We start from the raw sequence: 21,238 nt of genomic DNA, 5'->3' as shown, positions 1-21,238 counted from the left end.
AACAACTTTTTCACCGTTAGGATGCTCAGACGTTGGAATAGGTTGCCCATGGAGGTGTTAGAGACGTCTGAAGCTGGCGCCGGATGATTTGGGTTAGGGGGTCGCAGTGGCAGTGCCGGATTGACGATTGCACAGGGTGGTCTTAAAGGTCACTTCCGAACTTGGTTCTGTGAAAGGTGGCGGGGTCCCAGCCGGGGCAGAGGGACTACGAGTCCCAGGGGGCTGTGCGAGGGGGAGGCCGCGGCCTTCGCGCCTGCGCAGTGAGAGGGCGCCGCCGGGCCTGAAGGTGATGGTGGGGACGGGCGCCGCCGCACGTTGCGCGGGGCGGGGTGGGGGGGGCGGTGACGCGAGCGGCCGTTGGTGACACCAGCGCGTGCCCGAGGCTGGCGGGGCCCCTGAGGAGCGGCGCGGGCCCGGCACGAGGTACCCGCGCGGCGGGGGCGGGAGCGGCGGGAGCCACGGGGTCGGGACGGATCCCCCACCGACCCGGCTTGTGGGGGGCATTGGGTTGCTGGCGCCTTCCTCCCGGCTGCCTTCCCTTTGACCAGTCCGCCTTGCCCGGCGTTGAAGGATGTCGGCCGCGACCCAAGGAAGTGGTGTGGAATGAGAGATTTCTTGGTAGGGAAATGACGCTGGATGGGCCTGGATGTTCCGCGGTGGGCTGCTGCTGCAGCATCTTTGTGGAAAGGAAGGGATTTGGGGGTGGGAGTTCAGGGTGGGACTTCTTCACGAAGGGTAGCGGCGATCCCGGCTCCCTGGTGCCCAGTGACAGGACCGAAGGGAACGGCAAGAAACTGTGTCAGAGGAAGTTTAGGCTGGGTATTAGGCGAAGGTTCTTCTCCCAGAGGATGGTTGGGCACTGGAGCAGGCTCCCCAGGGAAGTGGTCACAGCACCAGCCTGGCAGAGCTCAGGTGTTTGGCCATAGTCTCAATCACAAGGTGATTCTTGGGATGTCCTGTGCAGGGCCAGGAGTTGGCTGTGCAAAGGACATCGATAATCGTGATGGATCCCTTCCAAGTCAGCATATTCCATGGTTCTGTGTTACACTGAAGGACTGTGGGTGGCTTATACTCCTTAAGGGGGTTCTTTTCCTAGACCTGCCTGTCTCTTGTCTTTTCAGAAAGCTTCAAGTGGCTGTACAAGTGTTTTATTGTCTCATGTTCTGTTTCTCATTAGTAATCCACTCCTGTTAATTTAGTATATCCAGGGAGTCAGACACAGAAGTCATCAGAATTTTTGTTAAGGCTGTTAAGTGAAACATGGATCTATGTCAGCTATTACAAACTACTTGTAAGCCTCACTAATGTCTATTTCCAAAACGCCCTCTACCAACTGTCCTGAAGGAGAAAACCTTACTTTGGACAGCAGTACATGAAGTGCCCTAGAATTCCTTGCCAAAGCCAGTTTTTAAACTCAAAGTGTTCTTCAGCTTACCCCAAGGTGTCATTGCTGTTACAAGTATAAACATAAAATGGTTTGGCAAAGTTTTGCTGCTTCGGGAAGAGATAGGGTGCAGGTTCCTTGTTTGGAATGTGTTTTGCTGCCTGTGCTTATGTGACTTGCAGCTGCTTCAGTGTGGGAATTGCACGCACAGAGGATAGTATGTCCCTACCGTCCATCTCCTATGGGGATGACAGCAGGTGTTTATCTCTTTTTCTGTTTAATGGCTGTTTGGGGTAAAAAGGGTATGACTGACCCTTGTGGCAGCGTTACTGAATTGCACTCGCTGCCCAAAAGGCACTTCCATCAGGAAAAAAAAAAAAGGTGATTTGGATAGGTGGGTATCAGGTGGCTTCCACATGGCAAAAACATGAGTAGATAAATTCAGACTGTTAAGGTGTATGTAAGTAATGTAAGAAGTTAGACTTGTCTAGTGTGACTGTCTGCAGATCTGCTTCACAGGCTATAGCAGCTGCAAGAAAAGTTTTGATCTGGTTTGGTTTTTAAAAGATTCTGTATAGTTCTCCTGCTGTAGATGGTCTTTTCTGCAGTAAACTACCCCAGCTTTTGTGTATGCTCATAGGTATCACCTGGAAACTGAAGTGTCTTTTTGCAAGACAGGGAGTTCTTGATGTCCCCTCATGTCAAATAAGAGCCCTCAGTTTGCATCTTGGCACATTTCTGGATCTGTAGGGAGTTCTTCCTAGTCTTGAAGACAAGGGCATGAGAAATTCAACAAGAGCAGGAAGAACACTGATTTTTAAAAGTGTAAAACTGCTAATGGAATCTCAGCAAATTCCTTGTAATCAGTTTAGTCCTGCAGGTTGGAAAGACAATCCAATGTAGTTCTTTTTGGTGTTAAATCAGATAGTTGAAGATGAACTTATTTTCAAAATTAGATGCTGAAGCAAATTCATAATCATCAATATTTCAGTATTAGGAATGGAATAAAATCACTGAAAGGACTGAGACTGGGGCCCAAAAGATGATGGAAATCTTCCTGGATAGCCAGGTATCATCAGAATGGATCATAAGGATTTTACTTTGATATTCTGGTAGATAACTACCTAGTTCCATCACTTTAGATCAAGGATCAAACTTGGGGTTAGAGATTCTTAATGACTATTATGTGCCCCTAGTCAGTTTTTTTACTTGAGATGAATGGATTGTGCAGTGTGACAATAACAACAACAAAAAAGAGCACTGTTTAAATTACAGAACTTTTTCTTAATTTTTGAGTCTTGAATTGTGACACCTCTAAAAAATACACATCATTCTTTGTGTCCCTGTCACTATAATAAAATTCCAGTGAGAGTAAAATGTTATTATTAATTTAAAAAATCCTTATGATCTATTCTGATGACACCTGTGATTCTATTTTCATAAATTTAGTTGAGTCTTGAAGGTACCAGTACAGGTGTGTTAAGTCCAACACACTTTGTCCATAGTAAATTTTGTCCAGAAGATTGTGATTTAAGCAGGTGTTGACAGGCCAGAGTGGTGTGCCTACTTAGGACTTTTTGTCTGGTAAGGACTGAAGCCGCATCTTCTTTTAGGCATTGGCATTACGCAGTAGGATTTACCTTGTTTGGAGCTTTGTGCTTCCTCTAAAAATCTCCAACCCTTTGTAGTCCAGTGCTTTCCATCATTCAGTTTTCCTCTCATCCTCTTCAAATGAACCACATTTTTTTTGTGTTTCCAGACATGATCCTGCTCCTTCAAAATAAATTCATGTGAATGGTAAAGCTCTGTTTGTGCGCATCAGGAAATGAAAGGGACACTTAGATGGGCTATGAATTTTAATTCTATACATCTACTGTTTTATCTTGTCCCGAGAATTGACCTTGATCCTGTGTAACAGTTCTTGTGTAAACCAGACAAGTTGTGTGGCTGTGATTGTGGCTTTGTAGAACGCTGCAGCAGGTGATCCCCTGCAGCTCTTTAGGACTTGCCATGTCCTTGAGGATGGGGATGGAGGAAGGGAATGGTTGTTAATACAGTCAGGTGCTCACAAACAAACTATAAAACAAATCAATGGCTTTTTTCCCAATGGATGAATTTTGTTGGTTGGAAATAAAAATGTATGAGTGGCTTCACAAGAATTCGGTGAGTCTCTCCTAAAAGTGGCTGGTGAAAGATTTTAGTAAAACGTGACTGCACTTACCTTTAACTGCAGTGGTAGTGCTCAGCCCCAGCATGTACCAGGCAGTTAACTATTCACTTTTAATATTTTGTGAATTTAAAAACTGATTTTACTGATGTTAAAATTAGATGGCATTCTTTGCTTCCTGCTGTCTCAGGCCATAGAATAGTACTTTCTGATGACAGATGTTTCTGTGTTTGGGCCTTACTAAACTTTGGGCCTTACTAATGACATCTGGCAGAAAGCAGTGTGCTTGCAAAGGTTGCAGTGTTGCAGTCACAGGATTCCTTTCCCAATCCGAATACAGCAATGTTGTAATGCTGCTGCTTCAGACTGTGAATAGGAGTGTTATTAGGGTCCTAATACTAAAGCCTCATCAGAGCTCCTTCTGGTGCAAAGACACAGCTCTCTGAATCTGATGTACTTTCAGACACTTGTAGATGGTGTAATTTTGTTGTTTGCATGTCCTCTGTGCAAGAAATGCTGTGTAAGGCAGTAAACTGAATAATGGGCAAGAAGGTGTAGCCACTCAGGTATCGAGACCTTAATAAAAATAATACTTCTCTTGTAAGAACTGTTCACATTCATTTGTAGAGATGTTGGGAATAGCGTTTACTGAAAATTAGATGAAGACTGTGGTTTTGAGTGTGTGTGTGTTCTGTAAATGTTATGATCAGCCTCTTCACACATAATTTTTCAAGATATTCTGATTGATACTGCACATATTTCCCCATATGGAGAAATTTGAATTCACAGCAGAGAATTCAGCACTTACTTTGAATATTTAGAAAAGATTTGTACTGGAAGTGAATGTCTGCCAACAGTAATTCTGCTGAAAGATGAACGTTCTGTATTTTTTGCTGGGAAAAATGACAGCTTTTCAGTGTTTGAAAGTGTGAAATAAATGTGGTGAGAGAATAAAAGAAAAAATCTTGAACTCAATGCTTCCACTGTGAATTCTGTTTTTACGGAAGCTGGGATGGGTTTTTTCCAGTTTCATGCTGGTTTACTTTTATTCCTACTTTGTTTCTAATTGTAAGGCTTCAGAGTTCTTCCTTGAGGATGTTTTTTGGACATCTTCAGAGGCATTTTGGGTGAATTTGATGAGTAAAAGAGTTGGTACTTCAGGGTTGTTGTTTTAAGTGTCTTATAAAATCATTACATAATATCATTTATGCTTGATGTATTATTGCAGATAGTACTGTTGCTTGCTGTTGGGTTATGAAGAGAAGAAACACAATAATGAGGCAAGACCTGTAAAGATCCAAGGGGGCAAAAATGGCATTTATCAAGGCTAGAAAGGAAACAGGTTTGGTAGTCACTGTGGAAGGTGAGGCAGAAGGCTGTACAAAGCTGATTCTAAGATTGAATTTTAAGCATATTCCTAATAAATGCCTTTTATAATTAGTCAAGATATTTGAATGCCTAAGGATTTATTCTGTGGTTTAATGTGGTGGTTTGATTCTGGCTGGATGTCAGGTGCCCACCAAAGCTGCTCTACCCCTCCCCTCCTCAGCTGGGCAGGGAAAAGAAAATACAATGAAAGGCTCTTGAGTTGAGGTAAGGGCAGGGAGAGATCAGTCACTGCTTGCTGTCATGGGCAAAACAGACTCAGTGTGGGTGTCTTGATTTTGGAAAGACAGGTGCCTGCTAAAGGAGACAGGAGCCTCCCCTGAAATGGAGAATGCAAACCCTCCCCACCCCTCTGAATTGCTATGAATTTTAAATAAGGGGCTCTCAGGCAGAAATATGGGAGCAGGAAATAACAGTTCTTTAATAGAGAGGGGAAAAAATAAAAGGATAAAATAAAACAATGCAATACACTAGAACAACACTGTCAGAGTCAGAACTCAACCTGACACCCTGTGGGGTCAGGGTGTTGGTAGCAGTCCAGTTGGAAAAGGGGCTGCAGTCCTCCTGGAGTGTCAGGTGTGGTTCTGTTGGAGCAGGGCAGTCCTGTAGGAAAGGGGTGTATTCTTCCTCTGCAGATCCGTGGAAGTAGAAGCAGCTGCTGTTCCTTTGGAAGTCCAGTGGAGAAGAGCTGAGTTGATGTGTCAGAATCTTGCAGGTTATATCTGCAATGCACTGCTTGGCTCCTCCCTCTGGGCGGAGCATCTCACAATGGGATGCTATAGTTCTAATCAGTCATGTGGTGACATTCAATAGCCTCTTATCAGCAGATGTCCCCCTGTTGATTATGATCACTCAGGAAGAGAGATAAGGAGAATTGCCCACTTGACACCAGACAACTGTCAAACAGATGGCAATAGAATACATCTTGCCTTGAAATCTGGAACAGTGGGGAAATAGATCGAATTTATTACCAATCAAATCAGAGTATGGAAATGAGAGGTAAAATAAATCCTAAACATTTCTTCCTGGCACTCCCCCTTCCTTACCGGGCTTAACTCTACTCCCAGTTCTCTCCCTGCTCTTCCTCTCAGTGGCACAGGAGGACGGGGAAGGGGGTTTCAATCAGTTCATCACACATTGTAATCCTTCCCATTAGCTGCAGTTATTCATGAACTGCTCCAGCATGGATTCCCTATGGAATCACAAGTTCTCCCAGCAAACCTGCTCTAGCATGGACTCCTCTTGCCCCAGGTCCTTACAGTACCTTCTCCAGTGTGGGTTTCCTGCAGGGTCACAGCCACATCCACCTGCTCTGGTGTGGGCTCCTCCACAGGCTGCAGGTGGATCCGTGTTTCTCTCTAGACCTCCATGGGCTGCAGGGACACAGCTCCCTCACCATGATCTGCATCATAGGCTGCTGGCTTGTCTCAGCTCCTGTGCCTAGAGCACCTCTCCCTCCTCCTTCACTGACCTTGATGTCTGCAGGGCTGTTCCTCTCACATGTTCTCACTCTGCTCTTCCCTGGCCTCTGCAACAGGTTTTTTTTTCCCTTCTTAGCCATGTTGTCCTATGGCTCTACCACTGTGACTGATAGTCTCAGCCTTGGCCAGCAGGGAGTTTCTCTTGGAGGTGGCTGGCATTGGCTCTGTCAGACATGGGGGAAGCTTTTGGCAGCTTCTCAAAGAAACCACTCCTATAGCCCACCCTCCACCAGAACCTTGCTGCACAAACCCAGCAGATCTGGGCAAAAAGGCTGAACCTTATTTGTGTCAGCACCATCTGTTTTTGTAAAAGTCACTGTATCTGCAGTGTGTCTCTAATTGTTTCATTACATTTTTCATGAATAAATATTTTATTACAATTCCAGACACTTTAAAAATTAATTGTTGTAATCCACATTGTCTATATCAGTGAAGTGCTGAGTGACCAGAAAAACTATGAATTAAAAAATGAGCTTGGCTACTAGAATCCAAGTTGCAAGTAGCAGGAAGTCTTGACTAAGAATTCAGTTTTTGGCAGCAACCTTTTGACTCTCATTGATGACTCTATTAGGGAAAAGAGATGTGCACTGCATCTCTGAATTTCATCATAAAAGAAATAGCTGAGCTCTGAACACAGAACTAATAACCATATTTCCAATGTGTTTTAGTGTGTGTTTAAGCGTCGAGTCAAAACCCTTGAGATGCTCAGTGAGTTGAAAGAGGTGAGGGATTTGTCAAATAAAATACAATGTACTATTGAGAGGGAAGATCCTAAGAGATTCTCAAATAATATTTTGATGAAGTGTAGAAAACTGATCTGTGTATTTTTTTTTTGTTCATGTTTTAGCATCTAACCTCTCATCAGGTAAGTTGTGGGTTGTATTTTTTTCCTGAGGGAGTTCACAGTCATATACAGGAAACTGCAGATCTGAGGCTTGCTTATGTGAAGTCCCTTTCCAGCCCCTGTTACTTATCCAATAGAAGCATTCCACTGCTTTGTAAACCAGACCACTGCACACATGCCCCTATAGTCCCCACACCTGCATGTCAAGGGCCCTGTGGCTGAAAACTCTCTGAGAGACAACCACAAGTGTTTTAGGAGGAATGAACTAATGATACCTTAGGATTCAGAAAGTTACTACCTAAGTGGAGTAGAAAGGGATTCAGATCTTATTTTGATCATTAGCCTAAAGTGAAAGGTAGTGTGAAGAAGCAGATGAATACAGCCCCTGCTTTTAACCAACATAAGGCTTCTTTTGGTCTTTTTTAGCATAGATATATAATATGCCTATTTTTAAGCTTAGTTGCAATCTATAGGCATAATTTCTCTGCCTTGCTTGTTGCAGACATGTCTGTAGAGTGACAAATGGACCAAAAAAAAATCAAACCAGATAGCACTTTAAAAGCCAAATTTTTCCTTGACATATGCCTATAATCTGAGAGGTTCTGGAACTATATGCAGAGGATGATCCAGCAACACTTTTTGGCTGGAATCACAGACAGCAGGAACCTTTTGTGTTAGTAGTATGAGTTGTACTTACGTAAAAATTCAGTAGAGGGCAGAACAAAACTTGTGAAAGAAGGAACCAGCACTAACAGATGTAATAGCACCAGCTATTAAAAACATTTCTGAAGAGCAGAATGCACTACAGCTGATTGTGATCCTTTCTTTTAGAAGGATTTGAGAGAGAGCATTCATTTTCATATAATGGTCAGCTACATGCAATCTTGAGATCAGGTACTTTCTATTACAGAGGAGAATGGAGTTACACAGACATACTGACTGTGCTGTTAAGGCTTCTGTTTAGCATTCCAGATGTCTAATTCAACACACAGGCATTGCATTACGTTCTCCTGCTTTGTCTTCTGAATCCAGTGTGCAGACTTTACACGTCTGCAATATCTTTTATTCTTCCTAAAGCTACTTCTTGTCCTTTTTAATATTTGAGTATCAGAAGATTGTAGCAGTGAAGATTACTCCGTGTGTGAGGACTGTGGAAAAGTTTCTTTTACTTTTTTGTTTTAGCTAGAAGAGTAGTTTAGTAAAATAAGAGTAACAAAGTTATTGTCTTATCTCCACTTAGCAGAATTGAGTTGTAATAATATATGATCAATTTAAAAAAATGATAGCAAAGCATTTACTAAGTGAAAATAGTGTAGAGGTAGGGTGGGGCTAATGCTTTAGGGTTGTCTGTCTGCAAGGGTTTCGTCTTTTATTCTTTTTAACATTATTTTACCAAGCTTTAAATAAATTCCACTGTGATTTATTTTGCATTACTCCTTTTAGCCTAAAATGTGGTGTTATATTTTTAGACAGTCCTGAATGGTAGACAAAACTACACAGCTAATGATGCCCAAACTTCAAATTATAAGCAAGTTTCTTCATTTAGAATGAATAACAGATAGTTTGAGTGATACTGCAAAAGTAGTAAAGGTCAAAATAGAAATTCTAAATGTTCATTCATGCACTCAAGGTATTAATACAAAGCATAAAAAAATCCTTGTGCCACTTTCCCATCTGTGGTTAGTGACCTCATGCTGTACCAACCCTTTGCAGTTACCAAGAGATTTATTGTTGTATTTTACATTGAGTTTAAGAAAAACAATGCTTTGCATGTATTGCACTAGTCTTAAAATTATTTTAAAATATGTTCCCAGATTTTTAGGACACCCATATATGCTTTCAGTTCAGTTGTGGTTTTCTTATTTTCTTATTTTGGTTTATAAGCTTGGCAAAATCAGTTTGGGGGTTTTTTTATATATACTGTCAATGAGTTCTTGAAAAGAACAAGTTAAATCTGAAAACAAGCTTTGGGAATTTTTATTATGTTTAGTAAAAATGTAAGCAATATGGTGGTGTTGTTTATTAAACTGAGCTGCTTGGATGAGATCTCTGTATTTGCTTTTTATGCCATCTGAAGGATGAGTTGAAAAGGATTTCTGAAAACTTGGTTTGTTTCCTTTCTAAATTCTACTCTGTCTGCCACACACAATTCACAAAGTTTTCTAGATTTTACACTAAATATGACAAGAATGTAAATTAATTCTCTGTTTCCGTAGAAAGGTGTCTTGGGAGTAGAAAAAGCTCATGGATTTTTATTGGGAACTCTCCTGTGGTATAATTAATGTTCTTTTTTTAAACAGTAACAGAACAAGTGAAAATGCTTTAAAGTCATCCATATTTACATATTGTGTCAGTGTTTCTGGTATAACTGAGAAAACAATCCAGTGTTCTCTACATATACCATATCCTCAATTCCCTCAGATGCTTTCTGACCTCTTTTACAAATGAACTTAACACTAAAGTTTTTGCCATTATTTTAACACTAAAGTTTTTGCCATCTTTCATGCACCCCCACCTTCTTATTTTTTAATTTTTCTGGTAACTCAAAAAACTCAAAATTAATTGTAACAGGGTAGCCATTTTTATACAAATTATCCTGATGAAAGTTTCTGACACGGACATGTTTTCTCTTTCCAACAGTAAATATCCACAGCAGCCTTTGCCATACCTGTATTGGCCAGGCTTGTTACTTCTCTGTTTTCCAAAGATCTCACAGTTTTTTTGGCGTAGAATGTGTTAGCACACATTCTAAGCCAATGACTTTGTGACAGTCACATAAACCAGCTCTGTGGCATTTGAAGTTCCTGAACTTTTTTTGTCCTTGGGAACAAAAAGCAAATCTAATATCTACTTTCTAATTATCACTGGAAAGTAGAGTAAATGCAAGAGCTAGGATGCTCTTGTAGTATATCAGATTAATGTCAAAGCTGATCTGAATTTTAACACAAGTATAGAAGTTTTCTAAACAAAATCTCCAGCACTGCAATGAGAAGCTGATCTGTACTTTTCCTCAAGAGGCCCCTAGAATACTCCCTTTATGTCAGAGGCCTTGTTAACAGCTCACCATGAGACAGGGGTGCCTTCAGGAATTGAATGGATGTCCAAGAATCCCAACCAGGAGTTTGTCTTGAACAGCCAAAATCTCTACAGATTAGTTTACAGTCTGCTGGAGATCCTACTGAATAGTTAGCTGGGATGTGACAGTGCTGAAGAGGAGACCATATCACAAGTGTTTGTATAGCTTTTCATAGTTTCTGTAGCTAATACCTATTCTGTCACTGACTACATGGAATTCTTGGAGCAGAGAACTTGAGTTATATCTGTCCTTAGACAGATTTTTTTTTTCTTTGTGGCATTTCTAAGAGAAAACTAACAAAGTAATCTAAGATGCTTTAAAACACCTTTCTCCCTGCTCCCACCCCACAGATAAGTGCTTTCTCACCTTGGTATTTGGAGCTTGTACCTTCTTATCCTTTTCTGTATCTTTGCAGCATAATGTAACAGCAGGAAAAATGTTTAACACACTAAAATGAAGAAGCAACTTTTCAAAAGTCACTAGGTGCAATTGTGGGTAACATTCAGGTTACTGTCCTGACTTCTTAGAATCTGAGTTTTTTTTTAACAACCTAAAGTTACAGGGGCAGTTGCATAGTTTTTGTAGCTCCAGTAATTTTTTTGAGAAGTATTATGCTTAGAGAAGAAATGAGTGTCTCAAATCCATAGGCTGACACACTTCCTGCTGCCTGTTGAGTGCACAGGGTTTTAGGAACTTCCTCTCACTAATTGTCTTAAAGGACAAGTTTCTGTGTATTCATCTCATGTTTTAGAGGGATGAAACAGCTAGTTTCATATTTATTTGAATCTTCAACCATAATTACTGTGCACTTTATATGTCCTGATAAAAATTTGCTTGCATTGTTGAGCCAAGTAACTAATGTGTAACAGTTGAGCAGCTGCACCCATCACCTCTTTAAAAAGATTTGTTTCTTTAGAATGAATTTACAGAGTGTATGCTGTATTAATCTGTTATTTTATTCATGTGCCTTTCCTACATCATGCTGTAACCTTTATAATAGTTCCCTCATGCTGTGCTTTCGGGTAGCAGTGTAATACTCAGTGTACCACTGCTTCAAAAGGTCTCTCCTTTGTTCATTTAAATAAGCAAAGCACTTCCCTATGAAACACAGTAAGGTTATTAGGAAAATTTTTACCTTGTTTCAAAAAATGTTTTCTTTTATCCTCTCAAACATAAGCACTGTCATATCTTACCCTTTCCTTATCTATCAAGCTTGTACTTCTCCACATTTTAAAGTGGAGAAATAAACAGTAAGCAGTTATGCAGAATATCAACTAGAACCATACTGTCTGCTTACAAGGTGCGAAACCTCTTCAGGGTCTACTGTAGATGTTTAGATAACATTCCTTTTGACCTGCCAGGTCATGCATCATGGAGAAAAAAGCCTTTAAGTAATGACTTTCAAGTCCATCTGAGAATATAGGAACAAAAAGTGGCATGGTAAGTCTTGTAATAGACCCAGAACTTTCTCTGCTCTAAGCAATGTCACCATTGGTGACATTCTATTTTTAAGTTTTACATGGTGCATGTAACTTGGTGAGCAAAGATCTTGAAACTCATTTACTGATCACAGCAGTGTCATGTGCTGCCTGACAAGCATTGGACACAGTGGTGATCCCCACTCAGGAGAATGGAACCATTTCCTCCCCCAAGTGTTCTGCAGCCACTGTGGTGGGTCGGAGGTGTTTGGAAAGTGCTAGAATGCAAAAATTAGAAACAGTGCCCTGAGAAGTGCTGCTGTAAATACACTACAAGGAATGGAAAAGTTCAGAAATGCTTGTTCAGCTTCTCGGTCCTGTGCTGAAGAATGATCTTTTCCCAAGGCTGCTGGAATGCAGTGTCCTGTTAATAACATAAATGACTCAAAATTATGGTTTCCCCATGCTGTATGGTGGGAATTTGCAAAGCTTGTTTGAACCAGGTATTTTTCAGTAGGGTACTGGTGAACAGTAGAAGTCTGACTCAAGAGCCTCCAGATTCCCATAGGTGGATGACTTTTGCTGAGTCTGCTGGCTGGATATTGAGAAAATCTACTTTGGGCAGAGGCTCAGTGCTGTGTACTATTAGTGAGAAGGGAAAACAGTTCTCTACAGAGAATGTTATCCCTCAGGAAAGAACTGTAAGTGGCAATATGCAAGGAATGCAGTTGCCATGTTCCAAGTTTGTTGTTACAATTTCTATAAATCAGTTAAGTAGTTGGCATATGATAGAGTGCCATCTGAACACTTGAGTTTTACTGAGTGTTTTCACTACTTCTTGTTTTGAGAAGCAATTGCATTTGGATTTCAGAAGTAAGCAAGAATCTCTGCTTCTTGTAAAACTAGCGATACCACATGCAATTGCTGCTCCCAATGAAGTCCTACAGAAAACTGAGTCATGGAGGGCCAGTAACTGTAGCTGATTTAGTGCTCCATGAGCAGCAGCAGCACTTCTTGATTCCCACCGAGTTCATAACTCAACAGGACAGAGTAACTGGTTCTTTCTATAGAGACACAAGTTCCTTTTTTCCTGTTGTTGCAGTACCTCCTCTTAGCAGGAGTTCAACAAAAGTGTGTGTCCATGTGTCACAAGCAATGCAGAGGTTCCCAGGTAGTTTGAAACCTGGGAATCCATCTTCTCCCCACATCAAACATTGTAATTCAAGTAATTTCCATTCATTCAAGTACAACAGTAGCATAAAACTAGCTAGAAAACATACAGGCAGGACTGTTCCAACAGATCCATTTGGATTATGAAACTTTCTTCTTTTGGAAGAGAAGAGTAATTCAAAGTTCTAGAGGAACTTTAGAATTACACAGAAAAAATCTCCGATTAGCATGTCAGTATTTTAAAGGGAATTTACACCAATAACTTCTTCAGTTGCAAGGTTTCAGCCTGACCAAAAATAAATCTTCACGGGATTAATTTGCTCTTGTTACTATCTCTCTAAATGTGCCCTTTTTTCACTTTAGCAGGGGCTTCAATGTGTTCAAGACATATATTTGAAAGGTGGGGAACTAGTGGAAGAGTTGCAACTTTTTGAAGATACACACCTGACTATATCTAGAAAGTAATAAAGGGTATGTATGGTTTCACTTTTTTTTTAAACTTCTTCCTGTGTTAGGAAGTATTAATCATTTTCTGCAGCCTAGAAAAAGCACCTGCTAAAGCACCTGGCATATATCTAAGGTGAAGGGAAAGCAGATACGATATTTCAATTAAATTCAATGATTTTTAGTTTGGATAAAGAATTGTGACAATTAAAAATGGAAAAGCATTACTAATGTACAAAACTTGTAATGTAACTAACTTAAATTGCATTTGTTACATCAATTAGCATCACCTCATCACCTTTTTTTTTTTTTTTTTTTTTTTGGAAGGGAAGGAATGTTAATTCTGTAACTTGCAACCATTGAGTAAAGGAAAGCATCACAATTTCAAAGCATGCTTTTTGGGGGCTGAAAATTATTTCTTGATGTCTATGCAAGCAAAAGTAAATTCCTTTCTTCTTTGTGGGGAAGCTCTCGATAGTTATTTCAAACTTTCAGCAGTAATTGGTACGTATTCAAAATTGTAAAGTTAACTGGGTTATCCCACAATTTTAAAATATTCTTTGCATTGCAATGTTTGGAAAATTGCAATTCAGTTTTGTTCATGTTAATATAGGACATTCAACAGCACCTTCCCCCTTCCTGACAGGTGTTACTGGCAGGCTGTTACAGTTTCATTTGTTACTATTTAGGCTATTGCTTGATCATTTATAATTATTTCTATTGGGGTTTTTCAATTTTATGAACTTCTACTGAAAATAGTATAGAAAATGAAAAATTTTACCAAAACTAAGAATGCATTGACACCAAAACTAAATTTTAATTGCACTTACTTCAGTGAATTTATAATGCATTTATGTAGGCTCAAGGTTCACTTAAGTTATCAGATACTACTATAAGTAAAGTTTAAGGGTAACTTTTCAATGTCTGTGTCAGGTTATGTAGATAAAAGCAATAGATAGTACTAAACTCCTAAGAATGTTTTTTGGGAGTAGAGTGATCATTTTAGCAGTGAGGAGCAGAGTATGCTAAATGAAGGGACTATTGTAGTTCAGAATGCTGAAAAAATGAGAAAATTATTTCCTTAATTCTGGAAGGTAACTATTTTTGCAAAGAAAGATAAGGAAAACCTCTTTAAAGTAGAATATAAAGCCATTTAAAATTTGAGAATTGTAAGTGGCATTGGAGCAAGTAGAAATCACGCCATTGGAATGCAGTTTGTGTACTCTTGGTTCTTCTTTATAGAAACTTCGTCCACGCTTCACCAAAATGCAGCGGAGTCTGTTGCATTCTGCATCTCAGCTGGCTCATGGGACGTGTTGGTTCTTCCCTCGCACCGGTGTCTTTCAGTGCTTAAAAGGACAGTCTGTGCTGCCTAATGTGGGATGCAAAGTGATTCTGGCACTGGACCCTCCGAAACGATGTCTTCATGCAGGTGCAGCTCACTTTGCCTCAAAGAAAACTGCTTCTTCATCACAGCCAGCAAACACTTCTCACAAAGCACCAGAAGAGAGAAATTCTTTGCGTCCAGCCACTGATGCGCCCAGGCAGAGCCCTGCAGAGTCAGATTCTTTAGAACTTGATCCATTACAAGATAAATCAATTAGTCTTGTTCAGAGATTCAAGAAAACTTTTAAGCAGTATGGGAAAGTCATGATTCCAGTGCACCTTGTGACTTCCAGTGTATGGTTTGGATCCTTTTACTATGCAGCCATGAAGTAAGTCAGTATTTTGTTGCAGTGCCCAATACCATGGTTGAATTGCGATCTACTAGTGAAAGGACATATAAATTATTATTGCGTGTTAAAAAGTGCCTTTATATTTAAAAGAGAAATGTGGCCACATTTCTGACTAAAGCATAAGGTTAATGTTGAAAGTATATAGGATTCATGAGAGTGTCATGTAGATACTATTGCCATGCAGTTATTGCATGGCAATAACTGAATGGTGTACCAGGTATGTTTCATCTCTCCAAAATGACAAATGGATGTAAACAGCATTGAAATTATTAGTAATCTCTCAAAAGGTAAAGATAGGGATTTGGAATCCTGATTATGAATAGCTAGTTGAGATCTTTATAGACCTTTTTTTTTTTTTTTGCCCTTGGACTTCAGGTTACCACTTCCTCCCCACTTCATCCCCAGTCCTTCCTCATAACTGGATTTTCACTCTATGGGTTTACCTCACTTAGCTGTTCACAATGTGTATCCCTTCCTTTTTTGTTTCTGTTTCCTGTCTTTTCTGCATTCACTGAAAAAATTGCTGCTGTAGACCATACTTTTTAATTGGAAAGTAAATATTTGTGTGGTTAAAAAAAAAAAAAGATTAGGTATTCTAGTTTCTTTTAGTTACAGCATGTGCTAGATACCATTCTGGAAAATGGCATTTATCAGAAAAAACTACTACATCAATTATGAGCTGCTAGTTTGCTAGTTCAGATGAAAGAGGTTTTATTTATCTGGAAATAGTTTGCTAAATATAAGCAAATGTTTATCTCTGGACTGCTGGTGTTGTATATTTAATAATAGAAAGCATGAAACAACCAGGTTTGTGGTGGCAAGGATAGAACTCTGACATCAGAATGCCTTACTGCACAAGTGTTTGTTTTAGTTACTCTAACCAGCTGGCATAATTGCCCTTTCTGGGAGCTATAGATCCAAATGTCATTCTAAATTTAGTTCATGTCAGAGGAATAAAGGTCCTGAACTATAAAAATATTTTGCTTTGAATAAATTCAGGTTGATGCTTATGTCCAGACACTTCACATTGAGTGATGATTACTTTTCTTGAAACTCTAAAGCCTGCTGCTAAAGTAGGTATTTGGCAGATGAAAACAACTGAAATATTCAACTAGAAACTAATTAAACTAATTATAACAAAGCTTCAGTTTGTTATGCCACAGGAGCAGTGCCCTCTTGAAGTGGAAAAATAACTCTCAGAATGACTGGTCATACAAGACTAAACAGCAGTGGTTTATGAAATGGCACAGTTAGAGCTGTCTTTCCGCTCCTACTAGATCTCCATTCCCTACTCTGGGAATAGGCCTTCAGACTAGGTTCTAGTAACTGTTGGTAAATTACTCCCTCTTACTGTTCCTGATGGTAAAGTGATGGCTTGCTCAGAAGAATGCTTAAAATATTAGATAGAAATAGATAATGGTACCAATAATATAAACTCTCTAAATATTGGAAACTCAGGTCTTCTATAACTATGTGTAGCTTTCTTCTATAATATAAAGATGAGCTTTCTTTTTTCTTTTGGTGTTTTCCTGGATGTCAAATAGAAAGCAATTATGAGAGGAGCTCCCTCCACTATCTTGACACCTTATATTGACACAGTAGAACAACTGAGCACAAAGCCCCTGAAGTCTTGTCCATGTACCATGTTGCTTCCTTTTCTTTTGCCACATTCCATGTTTGATATATTTAGAAGTGAATGGAGAACATTGTCTGAAATTTTAATTGAAAAAAAAAGGTAATTTTAGGCAAAACAAAGCATGAAATCGAACATGCACAGCTGGAACCTGAGTAGCTGTCTTACCACCATTACATCTACTTACCTCAGACATAAACTGGGACACAGGTAAGTTAGAAACCATTCCACCCAACAAAGATAATATAAATGGGTCACCTTTTGAAATACTGAAAAGAACATTAATTTTCCTATGATCAGAAACATAAATCCTGTAAGTTTATTGCTTAGATAAAAAAACATTTTGTTTTCAAATTATGAAGCTTGTGTAATAAAGAAATAGTATTCTAAATTACTGTTCAGGTTTCAAATTCCCATTCAAGTTACCAATGTTTTTCTCTTTTATAGTGGGGTGAATGTTGTTCCATTCCTAGAGTTTATTGGCTTACCAGACAGCGTAGTAGGCATCCTGAAAAATTCCCAGAGTGGAAATGCACTAACTGCATATGCATTGTATAAAGTAAGTATAATTATAGTTTGTAAATAAGCTCTGAGTCTTGCCTGGTGAACTAAACAGGGTTTACTTGTTTACAGCAGAAAGAATTAATTAGCTTTCTTCGATAGCTACATGTACTTGAGCATTCATTTTGTGGTAAAAATAGTCCCATGCAAGTTGATATGTGTCCTGTGTTCCTTCAAGGAGTCTATCTGTATTTCTAAAATAACTTCTTTGCTGCAGAGGTATTGCAGCCCTCTGAGATGACAAGTTATTCTTCTGTATCCCTGACATAATTAGCAGGGACAAAGAGGTTGAGTCTAAATACCTCATTGAATTTTAGATAAAAGGACAGTTATTTTTATCCTACATGATTTTTTGTCTTCCCCTTAGATGTCCATCACTCTCAAGTATTTTCATTGTCATTTGAATCAATTACTTACATCCGGGTTTGGGTTTCCTTTTATTGCTTTATATGTGCAAAGTCTGTGTTTGGGAAACTTGAAACATGTCAGACCATTCAAAAACAAGGTACAGTATTTGCTGTACATGCCACTCAATTTGTTTTGTTTCTAAAAGTGATGTCCTTGTTGCCTGTTTTCAAAGGGGCTACTTTCCCAAACAAAATGTGAAAGTAGAATTCTTTCCAATTTTTCCTGTGCCTAAAAGAGACCAATAAATAAATATGGTTAAATAAAAAGATGTTGTTATAGCTGGGAGATCTGGAAGTGTTGGAAGAAACTCGGTGTTCACATGCAGTCTGTTCTGAATTGCATCAAGATGCTGAATGCTTGTCCTACAAGCCGCACAGGGAGAGTTTGTGTGTTGATGAGTTTTTTTTAAGGGAAGTCTAATGCCCTTGCTGGCTCTGACAAAATGATACTTTAAGTAAAAGGTACACATTTCTAGGGGATGCACTGTAAACTGGCTTATTTCCTTATAAATTGAAGATATCTTTAGAATCTGTCACGGGTCAAAATAAATTTTCAACATAAAAAAATACCTTTTGCTGGATGTTATTTTCCTATTTTATCTATGTGGTGTATTCTCTCGTTTTTTTTTAAGATTGCAACTCCTGCCAGATATACTGTGACTTTGGGAGGAACGTCTGTCACTGTTAAATACCTACGTAAGCACGGCTACATGTCCACACCACCACCAGTAAAGGAATACCTACAAGACAGGATGGAGGAAACAAAGGATAAAATCACAGAGAAGATGGGGGAAACAAAGGATAAAATTACAGAGAAGATGGGGGAAACAAAGGATAAAATTACAGAGAAGATGGGGGAAACAAAGGATAAAATTACGGAGAAGATGGGGGAAACAAAGGATAAAATTACAGAGAAGATGGAGGAAACAAAGGATAAAATTACAGGGAAGATACAAGAAACCAAAGATAAAGTTTCATTTAAAAAAATAAAGGAGTAGGAGAGATGCTTAATTTTTGGATATATCAAACTTAGCACTTTAACCCTTTGTGAGGCAGGATATGCAAAGTGCACTTCTGAGCTTTTTTTTCTTTTTTTTCTTTTCTATTTTTTACCCTTTGTCTGGAGATGACACTTGCTACATGGATTTAAAGGTTAAAGTTCCTTGGGGAAGAGGTTGTGACCTAAAAGTTTCCATTTTCAGAAGGAAAAGTGAATCTCAGATGAGAAGTTAACATGTCCCTTGGTAATAATGTTAAGAATTACTCTTCCCTCTTTTTTTCCCACATCCTCCTCAAAATGAAGGCGATTTCTGCCAAGAGCCACTACTCTGTTCTTCTCCCATCACAGTGCACAGCCATGGTTCCAGTAGACTGCATCTTCCATTAAATAAGAAAGAAAATTTCTCTGTTGGGAAGAGCAGCATGTTTAGATTTTTAGAGCACGTGGACCCAAGCCTCTTCAATCGTGATCATCTCTCAATTTGGAGCAGACCATTGTCACTGATACTGCACGTGAAGGAATTGATGGATCAGCTGCTCAGCAGGAATTCATTCCAATGGCTTCCTTGGCTTCAGCCAGGCTCCTGTGGTTTATGGGCTGAGACTATGAATCTTTCTTGAACAGTGCATCTCTTCAGAAATCTCAACTGAAAGCTACAGGAAGATGAGTTAATCACAGTAGCCATACCGTCAAGTATATTTTGTTTCCTGAAGTTGATTTACAGTACAAAGTCATTAAAATCAATAATTGTATATTAAACACTAGGACTTGTTCATTGTGTTAAAGTTTACAAACCTGCTCTATTTCATTTTTGAAACAAAAAAAAATTGAAAGAAAAGTTTACTTGAGAAATTGCTATACTAAGGGGCTTTTTAAACACATGGAAAGTTAGAGTTAAACCCCAAAGTTCCTCCTCCTCCCTCAGTAAAACAATTTGACTAAAATAAGCATGATTTCTGAGACAGCGATCACAGTCTACCAAACTTTTTTCCCCTAGATTAAGTCAAGCAAACATTTATTCATACCTGAAGGCTGAAATGCTGTCTCAGATGTCATAAAGGACTAAAGTTGAAATTGTTCTGTTTGGCCAGGCAAGCAAACTTCTCTCAGTTTTATTCAAATGTAGGCTAAATTGAAGTGCGTTTTTCCTATTTCTACTACAGATCTCACTGTAGCAACTCAGCATGTGTAAGTTGTTTAACAAAGGTGCTTTTTGTCAGGGGGATATGGGGAAGCAATAGAGCTGGACCCTGAGCATTGCAATTTAATGGAGTGAAAAAATATAGCTGATGAAGTATCAGCTCTGCCTCACTGTCCCATTCTCATTCAAGTCACTGAGGGCTTCTCCATGTTTAAGTGAGTTGAACTTCATTAACTTCATTAATTGTGCAGGATTCATTACATACTTCTCTGCCTCTGCCCACATGTTAAATAGTAACTGCAATCTAATGCCTACCTCACAGGGATGTTGTGAGGAATAATCATTGTATATTCAGTGACCTGAAGATGTAAAGTGCCATGTTTCTGATAAAAATTATTTAAAAAAATATTTCTGTGAACTCTTACACTGCTAAGTACTAATGTTAAGGACTAGAGTTAATAGATGCTATTTTGTTTTTCTCTTTTAGTGTGCTTTTCCTTACTGTCCCCCTGCACGCAGTCTTCTGATGTTGGCATTTCTTCTGATTTCCCACTTTTGGGGGCAGCGTTACCCATGTCCTGCAGGCCTCTGCAAAGCCCAAAGTGTGTCCCAGTTACATTGCACAGTCACTCTCAGTCTGAGGCCACATATGGGACCCTTTCAGTGCAGCTCACAGGATCCATCTCTTTACACATGGCAGGGATTGCACAGGGGCACCTTGGTGTCCTAGGATGAGTTTTTAGCTCTTAGGCATGTTAGAACTTCTTCATTACACCACCTTTTCTTGCCCTTCCCCTTGCCCAGCTGGCGTGTGACCGCTCCAGTGTTTATTGACCCATCTCTACTAATGCTAAGTACAAAAGCTGATGGACTTGGAGTTGACTGTCCTGTGTGATAATTTTGGCAGCTGCAGGAACAGGTCACAGGGACTCTTGCCAAGTGCCTCTTCTGTGTAGGTGGTCAGTTTTGCAGCATGGAGAAGCTTGAGGAGTTTCTGGGACAACCACTTCCTCCACCCAGCATGTCAATTGATAAAGCACAGAGTTACATCGATCCATTTATACAAAGCGAGAGGGAAAATCTTCAAGACTTTGGAAGTCTGACCTGGAGAGCTTTTGTGACAATTAGTCACATGCTTGGTGACCTTGTCTCAAATTGGCTTTGTATGGAACCTCTGCCTCATTAGTGCAGAGAGCACCTGGGGAGTTTCCTGGGCTGCCCAGGGAATGAATGTAAGGCCCCTTGGTGCCCAGCAGGTACCCAGATGTGCTGCAGTTTTAACTAGGCCAAAGTTGACTTTCATCCTGTATCTCACTTATAAATTATCTTGCCATGATACTAAGGTGCAGTTCTTGTTAGTGACAGTCAGCCTTAGTGTGAGTCTGCATGG

General features: G+C 39.6%; 1 protein-coding gene across 4 annotated transcripts; it reads left to right on the top strand.

Annotated features, from left to right (window-relative positions):
* Positions 1-261: 261 nt before the first annotated feature.
* Positions 262-20,272, top strand: FAM210A (family with sequence similarity 210 member A). 4 transcript variants are annotated; one of them, XM_084209969.1, is made up of 5 exons: positions 262-286; positions 13,293-13,397; positions 14,613-15,085; positions 17,187-17,298; positions 18,340-20,272. In XM_084209969.1, the coding sequence occupies exons 3-5, from the start codon at positions 14,637-14,639 to the stop codon at positions 18,703-18,705; spliced, it is 927 nt and encodes a 308-aa protein (XP_084066095.1). In that variant the 5' UTR covers positions 262-286; positions 13,293-13,397; positions 14,613-14,636; the 3' UTR covers positions 18,706-20,272. The 4 variants fall into 4 exon arrangements, with proteins under 4 accessions (XP_084066095.1, XP_084066093.1, XP_084066096.1 ...); XM_084209967.1 differs by lacking the exon at positions 262-286 and adding an exon at positions 314-423 and having other exon boundaries at positions 13,290-13,397; XM_084209970.1 differs by lacking the exon at positions 262-286 and adding an exon at positions 374-423.
* The last annotated feature ends 966 nt before the right edge of the window (positions 20,273-21,238 follow it).

Source organism: Fringilla coelebs (assembly GCF_963513975.1).
Source record: "Fringilla coelebs genome assembly, chromosome: 1".
Taxonomy (NCBI): Eukaryota; Metazoa; Chordata; class Aves; order Passeriformes; family Fringillidae; genus Fringilla; species Fringilla coelebs.
The sequence above is the reverse complement of the archived record's forward strand: the minus strand, read 5'-3'. Positions and strand labels throughout refer to the sequence as shown.

Coding starts and splice junctions, on each gene's coding strand:
- FAM210A (XM_084209969.1), top strand. CDS start 14,637: ATGCAGCGGAGTCTGTTGCATTCTGCATCTCAGCTGGCTCATGGGACG. Junction 15,086..17,186: donor TTTTACTATGCAGCCATGAA/GTAAGTCAGTAT, acceptor TCTCTTTTATAG/TGGGGTGAATGTTGTTCCAT. Junction 17,299..18,339: donor CTGCATATGCATTGTATAAA/GTAAGTATAATT, acceptor TTTTTTTTTAAG/ATTGCAACTCCTGCCAGATA.